The sequence below is a fragment of the Trichechus manatus genome, unplaced genomic scaffold (assembly GCF_000243295.1).
Source record: "Trichechus manatus latirostris isolate Lorelei unplaced genomic scaffold, TriManLat1.0 scaffold00009, whole genome shotgun sequence".
In the NCBI taxonomy this organism is placed as follows: Eukaryota; Metazoa; Chordata; class Mammalia; order Sirenia; family Trichechidae; genus Trichechus; species Trichechus manatus.
This window is the reverse complement of record NW_004443945.1, coordinates 23774253-23788016: the sequence shown is the minus strand read 5'-3', so window position 1 is coordinate 23788016 and position 13764 is coordinate 23774253. Positions and strand designations below refer to the sequence as shown.

Here is a 13764-nt window from a genome sequence, read left to right as displayed (position 1 = left end):
TCCCTACACTGGCTATGATATATTGTGTGTCCTTTCCCTACTATCTAGAGTTTTCGAGTAGGGAGCAAGAACTTTTGGGGTTCTCATTATTGCTTGTAGCCACTGTTAACGACATTTGTTTGTTTTGCTAGTTTTTAAAACATTCATTAATGCTATTGAAAATATTCTTTATTCTACCGGGGAAGAACAATAGGGAGAAAGCCATGATAGTCGTCAGCTGGCAGTGTTTTGAAGACTTGAAAAGGCTCAGAAGCACTGGTAATTGTTCATGGTGGAGCACTGTGTCGGGCACCTAGCCCCAATCCCAATCTGTCACCTTTTCTGAACCCTGTGACAATTGCTTGCTGGTGGTGTGCTCTGGTTATAAGGAAGCTCTTTGTCTACCTTTCTTACATCATCAGACTGTCAGGAGTGGAATGCAGTGTGACTCTGATTGCCTGGTGCAGTTCTCGTGCCTACAGTACATTTGCAAAGTATCCAGTTTCACCATTGACTAGCTATCTGGGTGCTGCTAAAAGCAGGAATCTTTTAGAAATAGTTTCTCATCACAGTGAGATGGGAATGTTGGTCTTGAAGCCCCAAGGTAGAAGGAACTGACGTTGATGGTTTAATACCTTGTGTAATTTTGGGCCCCTTCCGGTAGGTGAATTTTTTCTACAGCAAGTTTTAAAGCTTGCAATGTGCCCATTGCTAGGTCTAGAAGTATAGTGAGTAAAAGTAAACTCCCATTGTACATACCTCCTAGTCCAGAAGTAACAGCTATTACTGTTTGATAATGTGTATACCTCTGAAATGTGGCATACTTTCAACATGTAGTATCTACGTGCTTGTTTTTGTTTTTTTTTTTAAACTTAAACCATTCTGTCGTTGACTTCTTTCCTGGGGAATGTTCATAGATTTACTTCATTCTTGTCCAGAGTAAAAATACATTATAATTTAGCAATTCCCTTATTTGTAGACATCTAAGTTTTAATTTTTCTCTATTAAACAAAATTCATATTGATCCTGAAATACTTCTTATATTTTTATAGGACAGTTTCACAGAAGTGAAAATTTGGAATTGAAGGACATGTGCATTATATTTAAATTAATACTTCCAGATTAACCCTTAATGTGTTTTATTATTTTAATTTATATTCCCCTAATTCTAGTGAGATTAACAAACATGGGTATTCTATGCTCTTATTTATAGTGCTAAATTTACAAAGCAAATTTCAAAACAATACAATATTTACAGTTTGGGCAATATACCACTAATTTCTAACATGATATGACTGTAGGGTATTTGAGGCTATTAAAAAACTGTTATTGACATTTATTTCTGATGTTAGCAGTTCAAATATATTTTGGCCTATTTTTTGGCAAGTGGGAAAGTTGTAGACAGCATACGCTAGCCTGAAAAAGGATATTAAACAGAAGTTCTAGAATTTTTATTCTCTCTTTTTAAATTAAAAATTCCCTGCAATTTATTATAAAATATATTAGTTTGACTTCAAATTAAGTCAGTGTGTTAACTTGAAAACAAGACTTCGGACCTATTCGTTCTAGTTTGAACCCCTGCTAAGAATTTGCATTTCTAACAAGTTTCCCCAGAAATTACACCTAAGAATCACTTGGGAATCTTGTTAAACTATAGATTCTGATTTAGTATATCTGGGGTGTTAATGAACTAACCAGTTAGAAGCCCTGCTTGAAAACATTAAAATACTATGGTTAAAATTTTGGAGATATATTTTATAATGGGTATTGCTTTTGAGAATGTAGTGTTTTTATCATAAGGTCTTGGCGTTACTTGAGGAAGATTTATGGTCAAAACATAAACCAAAGAATTTTCTTTGGTTTTAGCCATCTAAACATGGATTTGAAACAACATCTTGAAAAGCACATGAAATAAAAGAAAGAGGTTTTTTGTTTTTGTTTTTGTTTTGTTTTTTTCCTTTCCCCCTTGGAAGAAGGTTTCAGTTACTCAGTATCCTAGAAGTTAGTCTAGAATGAAAAAGAATTATAAGGTGGAACATCATCTAATTTAAAGAAAGATAGATTAACTTAATTAAATGTTGCCTGCCTTTTGTAGGACACCTACATATAACGAGTTACATCATCTGGAGCCAAAAGGTATAGGAGAAGTTTGACTGTTTTCTTGAGTGATGCTTTATTTGCATACCCATGTAAAAGGTTTATGGTGGCAAAATAACTTTCCTGAGATAACCGTTTCTTTTAAAATTAGCTCATTTCCACCTAAGCAATGTGTATGTATATTTAGTAATTCTGAGGCATTATACAATGTCCAAGGAGCCCTGGTGTTGCAGTAGTTAAGTGCTCAGCTGCTAACTGAAAGGTTGGCAGTTTGATCTCACCAGCTGCCATATGGGAGAAAGCTTGGCAGTATGCTTCCGTAAACATTTATAACCTTAGAAAACCCTGTGGGGGCAGTTCTATTCTGTCATATAGGGTCCCTATGAGTTGGGATTGATTTGTCGGCAGTGGGTTTGGTGTGTGTGTGTGTACGTGTACATGAAATGGAACTGCTGGGTCATTTGATAACTTTTGCCAAAATGGTTTCACCATTTTACATTCCCAACACAACAACAATGTATGAGAGTTCTCATTTCTCTACTTCCTTTCTAATTGTTGTTGTCTTTCTTTTTTTTTTTTTTTTGCTTGCATTTCCTTAGTGACTAATGACGATGTATGTGCTTATTAGCCATTCGTATATCTTGTTTGGAGAAATGTCTATTCAGATCCTCTGTCTATTTTTTAATTGGGTTATTTGTCTATTATTAAGTTGTAAAAGTTCTTTGCATATTCTATATACAAGTCCCTTACCAGGTATATAATTTGCAGATATTTTATCCTATTTGGTTGGGTGTCTTCTCATTTTCTTGATGGTGTCCAATTTATCTATTTTTTCTTTCCTCTCTTAACCTTTCAGTGTCATATCTAATGCAAGGTTATGAAGATTTACTCCTGTGTTTTCTTCTAAAAGTTCTGTAATTTTAGCCTATACTTTTGTATATTATTTACTTTGAGTTAAATTTTTGTATGGTGTGAGGCAGGGGCTTAAATTCATTCTTTCGTATGTGGCTATCTAGTTGTCTCCAGCACTATTTGTTGAAAAGACTGTTCTTTCCCCAACTGAATTGTCTTGGCACCCTTGTTGAAAATCAATTTACCTCAGTTTTAAGAGTTTATTTACAGACTCTCAATTCTATTTCATTGATCCATATGCCTATCCTTATGCCAGTACCACAATGTCTTGATTACTGTAGCTTTGTACTAAGTTTTAAATTTGAAAAATGTAAGTCCTTTTACTTTGTTCTTTTCCAAGAGAATTTTTGGCTATTTTGGGTAGTTTGTGTTTCCACACAAGTTTTGGGTTTGGCTTGTTAATTTCTACAAGAAAAAAGAAAAAGAAGAAATAAAGCCAGCTTGAATTTTGGTAGTGATTGCATTGAGTTTGTAGATCAATAATCTTCCAAAAACATGGTCTATTTTTGCATTTATTTTAGATGATCCTTTATTTCTTTTAACAATATTTTATAGTTTTCACTGTACAAGTCTTGTACTTCTTTTTTTAAATTTATTCCTAATATTTTATTATTTTTCTTGCTATTGTGAATGAAATTATCTACTTAATTTCCTTTTCAGATCATTCATTGCTAGTGTATAGAAATGCAATCAATTTTTGCATGTTGACCTTGTAACTTATAACCTTACTGAACTCATTTATTAGTTCTAGTAGTTTTTTCCGTAAGTTCCTTTTGATTTTCTACATATAACAAGTTGTTTCTGTAGACAGCAAGCTTATTTAGTCTATAGCCTGTCATATGTATTTATTTAATTACTTTTGCTGATTCTTACTTTAATAATCAGTGAAAAGCCTTAGCATGTAGAATTTAAGTCGATGGGAAATTCTGATTCTTATGCCCTGTCAGGAAGATACATACCTTATTTCATTTTCTTATGATGCCTTTTGCACAACAGTAATTGTAGTTGCAAAAAATAATAGTGGGAATCCAAGCTGTGTTGTATTTAAGCTTCATCCAAATAGGTGCTATTATAGTTGCTGAATATGACTAACATATCCTTGAGTTTCTAGTGTATGGCTTTTTATCCCGCTGTTATTTTAATTGTATTTTGAAGGTACTTGAGACCCTAGATTTATTTATAGGAGATCCTTTAGGCAAAGGAAATAGAATACGCTAGGATAGTCATGAAAGTAAGTTGTATACTGTAGGAATGACCTGACTTTTGTAACTAGTATGGAAACTCTGAGTAGCTAGTAAAGAAATATGTAGACAGAGGTAGTATTTGAGGCTCTGAGTATTTGCCTCAGTATCAGGCATTTGACATGAGTAAAGATAGTCTTTGAATGAATGGCAGTTGTATAGGGGAATGCATTGAACTAGAAGCTGAGAAACCTGGGTGGTTCTTCTGGTTTGGTGAAGAGTTAACTGGGTGTGAACTTTGGGAAGGTATTTAACTCTGAGTTTCTGTTTCAACCTCTTTAAAAATGAGGGGGTGTGGCTCATTGATGGCCTACACAGACCTAAAGTTCAGCGTTCTCTTCTGCTGTCACAGTTGCTCATAAATTGACCTTCATCTCTAAATAGTGGTTTTCAGTGGAATCACTTGGAGATCTTTAAAACATATTGGTATATTAATGTCTGGGGTCCAGTTTCTTGAGTTTCTGGTTTTTAATTCATTGGCGTCTGCTCTGGGTGTAGAGAGTTGTCAGATTGTTCCCCATGAGTCTAATATGCAAAAAGTTGAGGGCCACTGCTTTGGAGACTTAAAAGGTAAAGGGCACCTTGATGCCAAGTAATACATTCAGGCTCCCAGATTTTCAAAATAATGAAATAGGGTAGAAGTTTTGGAGATGGAAAGAGAGAGATAACATAAATGATAGTATTTTATGGTTTATGGAATACTTTAATATCTTAAATAATTGAATCTAAACAACAACCCTGTGAAACAAACTAGGAAGGTGCTATTATCCCCACTTAGCAAATGAGGAAATTGAAGTTCAGAGAAATTAAGTGATTTGTTCAAGGTTATTAGGTTAATAAGAAAAGGAGGCTGGGACTAGAGGACATCTGGTACCTTTTCTCTTAGTCCATCAGTTAGGATTATGTAGAATAGATTACAAAAGATTTTTTAGTTCCTTTCATTACTTGTTTACTTATTTTGGAAATGTAAATTCATGCGTCACTTAACGTCCTCAATACATTCTGTGAAATAGGACATTATGTGATCTGGATGTTGTATGAACACCTTTTCATGGATGGGGAAGGTCCTTTCAGGCATTGACTTCCAGGATAAGGAGGTTTCATCCATATTAAAAATTTGCTGGGACAAATAACTTCCCTCTACAATTAGTTTATCTAAGATTTCAACAAATTCTTCTGCTGCCTTTGCATCAGCACTTGCAGATTCATCACTCAGTTTCACATTATGCAGCAAAAAATGTGGTTTGAGGCGCTTGAACCACCCAGAGCTAGCACTAAACTCAACATTAGAGTTGATCCTGCTTTTTCTTTAAGCATCTCGAACAAACTTCGTGCCTTAGCAGTGCTCATCAATGTGCTGAGAGAGATTCGCTTTCGTGCTTGGTCCTCAATCCAGGTCATTAGCAATTTCTGATACAGGTCCCTGCCGCATTTTCATTAGCCTTGTAGTTTTCAGTGGAGCCGGTACTTTAACAGAGATTTTTTTCTTTGTTTTTTGTGTATTTTCATGATTGTTGAGTGCCACATGCCTAAGTCCACTATGTCCTGTTCTCCAATTGGGATTTCTGAACTCTGTTATAACGGACGTTATGCAGTGCATGACTGTACCTACTTAGATAAATGAGGGTTAATAATCTAAAGCCATGAGTCTGTATTGCCCCTTAAGCTAATATCTTGAGTTTTTGTTTTCTTTTTTTAAATTTTCCTGTTTTAGTTTTGTTTTTAGTTATGAGGATCTAACCATTAAATGTGGTGGAAAATAGATTGGGTGGGGTCAGAGGTGAAACTAGTTGCACAGTTAGTTAGGTGTTCACTTGACTTGTGCTTCTTGGATGTAACTGCTGAAGATACATCAGGAGGACCCATTCAATAATTTTCACCTCATCTTATGGTGAGCAATTTAATTTGCTATGTATCCTTTCCAACCCGTCTTCCCTTATAGTTAGTCTGGAAGAAATGACTCATGGGCCCTATTCTTAGTACTTCGCTTTGCTGCAGGGTGGTCTTATTATTGTGATATACATTTACTTGTGTATATGGTAGAACGGTTCATCCTTTGGAAGCAATCACTTCATAAGCTTTTGGTGTCTGTGGCTATGGTTTCTATTAGTCCTTTGTATTCCTGCCTTTTCATACCTTAGTATTCTTGATAACTATCCAGTTAATCATCAGTGAGCTGGACTCTGGCGGTGGTGCTTTGTGGTTGAGTAACTGTGAAGGCTTAATTCTCTCCTTCCTCTTTTCTTTTCAATCTCAGAGAGAGGTGGGTCTTTGAGACAGCCCTGCACTTAACTCTGCATTAACCTCTCTAATTCTTCAACTTTGGCTTTTGTGGAAATGTGGGACAGAACCACTATGGTGTCCTTACCTGTCTTTGGCGAGATGGTAACTAGCTCTGGGAAGTGTGAAAAAGATCACCTTGAAAGTCTGTTTTCCTTAAGTAACTAATGTTTTTACAGTAAATATTCAACATTGTCATTCCTATTGGTTCACTGTGCTTTCTCTCCCTTTAGCCCCCCAGGTTCGCCTAATAGTCTTGGCTACTTCCCTACAGCTGCTAATCTTAGCGGTGTCCCTCCACAGCCTGGCACGGTGGTCAGAATGCAGGGCCTGGCCTACAATACTGGAGTTAAGGAAATTCTTAACTTCTTCCAAGGTTACCAGGTCAGTAGCTTGAAGAAGAAAAAAATCCTCAGTGCCCTTATTACTTAAATTGACTTGTCTAAAGAATACAGCCAGGAAAAAAACAGATTCTTTGAAAGTCACATGTATACATATGCTGATGGATCTGCTTATGAAGGCAAAAAGATCTGGAGGCAAAGCCAGGGGAGACAAGTTGTGTAGGTGCTAATTTCAAACTCACCTCCTGACAAGGTGAGGGCTTGCTTGTGCTGTCTTAATTCTTTCAACTTGATCGGTGCTTTTTTGGAAAATGGAGCTAGTTTGTAAAAACTCTTTACAGCCCATAGCTGTGTGGGTTTTCTCATTTAAAATAGGATTGGCTGAAAAGGTGTTTTCCTAAAAGTCTGTATCATAATTTTTCCCTAAAAAGTATTAAAATACATTAAGCAGTTAGGGTGAATATTTAAAATGTGGTCAGAGGCCTCTGACTACTTGAGGGGCCTCTGCCTAATCCACAGGGAACTCAATAAATCTTTAGATAGAAACACCTTAAAACGAGCTTTAGGATATCCAGTGAGAAATTATCTACTCTTAATTCTAGTGAATTGAACATTTGCTCTTGGCAATTTTTTCTACCACTGCCTGTGTCTGTCAGTCAGCTGTTTGCTGACTTAAGCTGAAGAGTGAGAAGTTTCTTGGGAAGAGCTCTTTAACAGTGAGCAAAATCTCTTCTTCCTTGCCATCTCATACAAGCAGATACTTTTCCTTCTTCAAGTCACATAATTACCTAGAGTTTGAAATCCTTTTCTGCATTTTCTCAAAATAAGTAACTTGTAGTCTTTTTATTGCACTAAAACCAAAAGTTGTCGTCTTTCCCCCTGGAACTGAACTTTACTTGAGTCTTTAGAGTGAGATGCTGTTACAGGCCTAACAGTCAAATTAAAATAGCCTTCGTGCATTTGCAGGACAGTACAGCGGTATAGGAGCCCTTGCGGCACAGAGGTTAAGAGCTCGGCTACTAACCAAAAGGTCGGCAGTTCAAATCCACCGGCCACTCCTTGGAAACCCTGTGGGGCAGTTCTACTCTGTCTTATCGACTCAACGGCAACGAGTTAGGTTTTTTTTAGGTTTACAGCATTATAAGGGTTCTGTCTGCTGAGGCAATTTCACTATTGGAGTGGGTTTACAATCTTGGCATCTATAAATCATGGAGGATTGTGGTCTAAACTAAGATTATCTCAGTGGTGATGTTAGGTGCCCCAAACCTACCAATTGCCACTATTGTCTTAAGTACTTTTAACGTAAAAGGGATATTTTCTGACAAATAAAGACAATTAGTAAAAACAGGAATGAAGATGGACCAAAAGCTATCTTTTGTTACTACTGTTTGGCTTAGCACACCCTTACCAGAAGTAAGACTTTTTCAGAGGTCAGTATATGCTTGGCTCTTCTCTAAAAATTATGCTGCCTGTCAGAAGCATTTGAGGGGGTAAAAAGTTACTTTGCAAACTTCATGTCTGAATCATTAGATCGTCATTTAGAAAGGAGTAGAGACTTTCGCTGAAAGCTATTATAAAGGCTGTTTAATCTCATGGAGAAAACATTTTTGATTATTGTATTTTATTTTTCCTTCAAAGAAAAGAAAATGTCAGATTTTAGTGGTCGGCTTAATTCGTTTTCTTTTTAATTTGTTTTGACCAACCACTATTCAACCTGTAAGTTAACACTGAATTAAGTGGTTTTATGCACAAATCGGTAACGGAATTGAACAAAATTTCTCCTGTTATGAAGGACGTCATGGCTGGGTTTTGTAGATATTTACCAAAAGCAAGTAATAGGAATTATTTCTAGATTTATAAGTAAAGATTGATATGCTCCAAAACTGAGATAAAATAACATCAGTTTATAACCGTTTATCTTTTTAGTAACTTGTGGAAAATCATTCAAGGTTGAAGTAGAGTTATCCAGTATAACTACAAGCATATAGATCAAACAAAATTATTACCTCTCAAGGCATTTATTTGGTTTTTATTTCTGAAGTGCTTGGAATTTATTCACCGAATCAACAAGTTAGGATTATCTAGGAACCTCAATTATCTAAATATTCAATATATCAAATTATTTGAATATCCTCTTTTCAGTAATTCAAGTGATGAAGTAGTTGAAAATCATGCATTCAGAATCTTTTATATCTAACCTAGTTTCATATCACTCTTACATTAAAGCTTGTATTTTCTACTGTCTTTAAGAGTCCATGCCTTCTTGTTACCTGTTGTTTCCTGTTTTCAGTTATCCAGGTAACAGCCACTTGGTGTGGGGCTCCAAATTCTTTAGATATGGCTGGGTTTGTCACAAAATGGTAAAATCAGTGGATGTCTTTTTTTTTTTTTTTTTTTTAAGTGTTTTTTTCTCTTTATATATATATATTTTTTTTAACCTACAGTGTTTATCACTGTTGCTAATCTAATGGAAGGTGTTACTTTGATTTCTGGAATATTCTGACTAATATTTTATTATAAATTATAATATTAGTCATATTTAATTATGAAGTACTCAGGCAATAAGTGGTTGAGTGAATGAAATCTCTTGACTCTCTAATTTTCAAAAGCACAATGTCTTTTTTTATAATCTTGATATAATAATGGCATATGTCCTTTAATAAATATGATAGATTTAAATATAATTTTTAAGTGTATGTGCCCTCTGCCCTCAGCAAAATTCCTTCAATAAAAGTACTCCAACTCTGTGTTTTTTCATACTTAATTTTCTGGGTAAAGTCAAAAAGAGCAAGGCTTTATAAAGAGAAAAATTCTCATGGTTTAAGCAAGATGGTATCAAATCTGCAGTCTTGTAAAGTAAGAGTACCTGAGTTATGCCCATTTTTATCAATGAGAGAATGAGGTCTGAATTTATGAAGACAGACTACATGAAAATATCTGGTATGAGGGCATCATTCTTATCACTAAGATAAACTTGTATGTATGTTTTAGTTGATTGGCATCTTATTCTGAAATGGGCTTTCAGATATCTTTATATAATTGCTTTTACTTTTTCATTGGCTCCTTGCCTTACCCTTCACTGTCAATGGCTTCACGTTTTCAATAAGTGCTAGTTTTTGTTTCTCCTCAAAGTACTAACTTTAATTGTTGTTTCTTTGGGCTTCTCACTATTAAGACTTTCACTCACTGCCCTATTTAGATCATTAGATTGCTATTACAAATATATCTAACACTATTTAAAATTCCTTATTGTTTGGAGATCATTAGGTATTGAGCTTATTTTACAATACCTTGCAAATAGTTGGTGCTCAAATGATTTATATCCAGTTATATCTATGGTATCCTACAAACTGTACTATTAGCAAGATCTGAAGTGTTTGGTCCCTTGAGTTATTCTGATATGATGTCTGTTTTTACCCACATGTTCAATCTAACTCCCATACTAGGAGGGATTTTAATGGTATTTAGACATGTTGAGTATGGCATGCTAAGTGAAGACTTGTTTAAACATGTTGAGTATGGCATGCTAAGTGAAGACTTAGGATTAGCAGTTATAACTGTGGCTCATACCAGTGCTTACTTGTTTCCTATGGTCCAAATGTCTTTTAATATTATCAGTAGATCTATTCAGTTGAAATACTAACCATCCATAGTGACAGCGTGTCCATCTTTTGATCCTGTTCATTTTAACTTGCATTTTAGTATGCAACCGAGGATGGACTTGTACACACAAGTGACCAGGCCAGGACTCTACCCAAAGAATGGGTTTGTATTTAAGGGCCCCAGCAGTTAGACCATCCTCAGAAAAGAAGGTAAGGCTGTATGATATAAACAGTTAAATTAAAAAGGCCAAAACAAAGAAGGATCAAGAATCTGAACATGTCTTAGGAGTCAGGTGACAAATTCCCTGTTTTCTTTAGTATGGTGTAACCGTGTCAGAAATCCTAGAAGGAATGGAGACTGAAATGAAGGTAGTCATCTAAGTAGATAGTATCCAATCAATGTTTATAGATGAGAGTTTTGTGTTATTTTGAGGTAAGGGGAAATGTTTCCATTTGAAAATCATTTGCTATGTTACATATGGGAATACAGACTTGGGTATACTTTTAAATGTGCTTCATCCCAAACTGACTATAAGGTTTTTATTGCGTGTCTTTTTTGTTTTCTAAAACTAAATCTAGAGGGAAGTTGTCTTGTTAATGGTTCTTTGAAAGTAGGTACTTTGTTTTCTACTAATCCACAACCATTTCTGAAAGTATATTGGCATTCTCTGTGAAGCTCCTCAAGAGATAGAGTTGAAAAGAAATATTCAGGAATTGGTGTGGCTTATAGCTTCATTTTTTATTTGGGGTTTACTGAAGTTGGTTTGCTCGCCTGCCATTTTCAAACTTTGTTTACCATTTTGATGGCTAAGGACCCTGTGGGATTCAACCATATGCACCCTAAATTGGGAACAGGGTTGTCAATACTCTGTCATCCTTGAGAAATGAGAACTGGGTTCTGAGCTTCTCTTCCTGAATATGTGAAAACTCCAGTTCTGTGTTAAAACAATCTCCCTGGAGATGGAAGTGAAGATTCTCTTCCTTTTTCAGTGAGGTTTTAGGATGTTTGATGCTACCAGTGAGCATTAGGCCCAATATTTTGCAACGGGAATGGGGTGTTCTTTAGCCTGGTTCATAGTGGTGAGAGCACATTTTCTAGCCTGCTCATCCCTTTTTAGTCTATACTTTGTCTTTCCAAACGTTCATTATTCAATCCCCTTCACGCTATCTATGAATTTGATAAGCACACAATGAGTACGTTGAATAGGACATGACCAGAAATATAGATCCCTTTCATATCACACTAGAAATGTCTTAAATAGACTATTAGCCATTCTAACCTATGCTTACATAATTGGCTCATGTTAGAATGACCAAACTTTATCAGGTGCTTTGTTAAAATCTGGAGCCCTGGTGGTACAGCGGTTAAGAGCTTGGTTGCTAACCAAAAGGTTGGCAGTTCGAATCTAACAGCTGCTCCTTGGAAACCCTATGGGGCAGGTCTACTCTGTTTTCTAAGGTCACTATGAGTCGGAATTGACTAGACGGCAATGAGGTTTTTTTGTTTGTTAATATCTAGATAATGTCTGCATTTTCTTATTCTAATAAAGTCAGATTAATTTGCCTTTATATTAAGAATTTTAAATAATTAACGCAGAGCAATGTGTGAAATATTTGGGGTACATTATATCATATAATCATCTTAACAACCCTGGGCGGTAAAGATCATAAGAGCATTGTGTGCTTATTGTGAAGAAATTGGAATATACAGTCAGGTACAAAGATACCAATAATCCCACCATACAGGAATAACCACTATGAATATTGCTTTTTGTTTCTTTTCTATATGCTCTTGTGTTATTTTGGATCTTGTTTCTTTCCTCTTAACCTTATATTTTGATGTATATAAAATCTTCCTATGTCATAATATGATCAAGTATTTTTATTGATCTTATAAAATACTGTCAAATAGTTGTGTCATTGATCATATTTTAACTCCTTAAATTCAAATTGTATATGAAATTCTAAAATGAAAAGTAAGTTTTCCTCTGTTTACCCCTTCTGCTTCCAGTACCATTTTTCAAAGGTAACTTAACAATTTTTATCTCGTTCTTCTGGTTGTTCTCGTCATTTTTCTAAATGACGTATTTGTTGATTTACCAACTTTAACTCATATCTGATTCACCTCATTAAAGATGAAGAATTGTGTACAGGCAGTACTTGTGTTAGGAATGTCCAACCTCTGACTTATGTACAAACCATAGTTAGGAACCAACCACCATACAGCCTGTTATTAAAAAGTCAAGGTACATAATGATGGTTTATAATAACGGGTGCTACTTTGCCACACACATCAAAGCATTATTGTTATTATTACTGTATTATATTAAAGATGTTTTAGTGTATCTAGAAGTGTTTCTTTAATGGTTTTTATGCATAGAAAGGTATCAACCAAAAAACCCAAATCTGTTGCTGTCAAGTTGATTCCGACTATATACTTTATACTAAGACAAACATTTGACTAACTGACAATAGATACAAACCATACCTAATGGTTCTGACTTACGTACAAATTTGACTTAAAGACAGACTTAGTAACAGAACTCATTTATAATCGGGGGACTGCCTGTACTTTGAACACCACCTACCTCCATTTTCCCTGGAAACACCTAATTTTTATAAACTATATTATGACCTTGTTGAGTTTATAACATATGTATTTTGTTCTGGAAGTATTATCTAAAAATTGATGCTAAAAATTTAACCTAGTAAAAACAGCATTTACAGTATTATAAGTAAACAATAAGAGAAGTCCCTGGGTGATGCAAACTGTTAACACCTTCAAGGTTAGAGGTTCAAGTCCACCCAGAGGAACCTTGGAAGAAAGGCCTGGTGATCTACTTTTGGGAAAAAAATCAGCCATTGAAAACTCTGTGAAGCACAGTTCTGCTCTGACATAGAGTCACCATGAGTTGGAATTAACTCAAGGCAACTGTACTGGGAAACATTAAGAACAGAATAGCGTGTTGGACCTCTAGAGGTGGAAGAGGGAATTGATCCCATCACCCACCCCCACCTCTCAAGATAGACTGAGCCAGTTGCCAAGAGCCAAGCATTAATTTCTTTTTAGTGTTAATCATGTCTTCTAGATCAAACCCAATTATATGCTAGGTTAGTTTTGTTAGTTTTTTTTTTTTAATGTAGGATGAATGTTAGGTAAATATTGAATCCTGACATGTCCAAAAATGCATTTCATCCTCTCTTTGGCTGAGGGTTTTTTTTTTTTTTTTTTTTTCCCTTTTTTCTTTTTCTGCTTCTTTTGGATTCTCGCTTGCCACTCGCGAGTTTTTTTCCCTTCGTTACTTTTTATGA

At 35.3% G+C, this 13764-nt stretch overlaps 1 protein-coding gene across 5 annotated transcripts in view; it reads left to right on the top strand.

Annotated features, from left to right (window-relative positions):
• The window catches only part of ESRP1 (epithelial splicing regulatory protein 1), a 58147-nt gene that overhangs the window by 37460 nt on the left and 6923 nt on the right, over positions 1-13764 (top strand). For 2 of the 5 annotated variants that reach the window (XM_004370766.1, XM_012559836.1), the window contains exons 14-15: positions 6743-6893; positions 10553-10662. The exons of 2 other annotated variants lie outside the window; for them this stretch is intronic. In XM_004370766.1, coding sequence (XP_004370823.1) covers positions 6743-6893; positions 10553-10627 — 226 coding nt within the window. In that variant the 3' untranslated portion in view covers positions 10628-10662. The remainder of the gene's footprint in view (positions 1-6742; positions 6894-10552; positions 10663-13764) is intronic. One more of the 5 variants, XM_004370767.2, reaches the window with a different exon arrangement.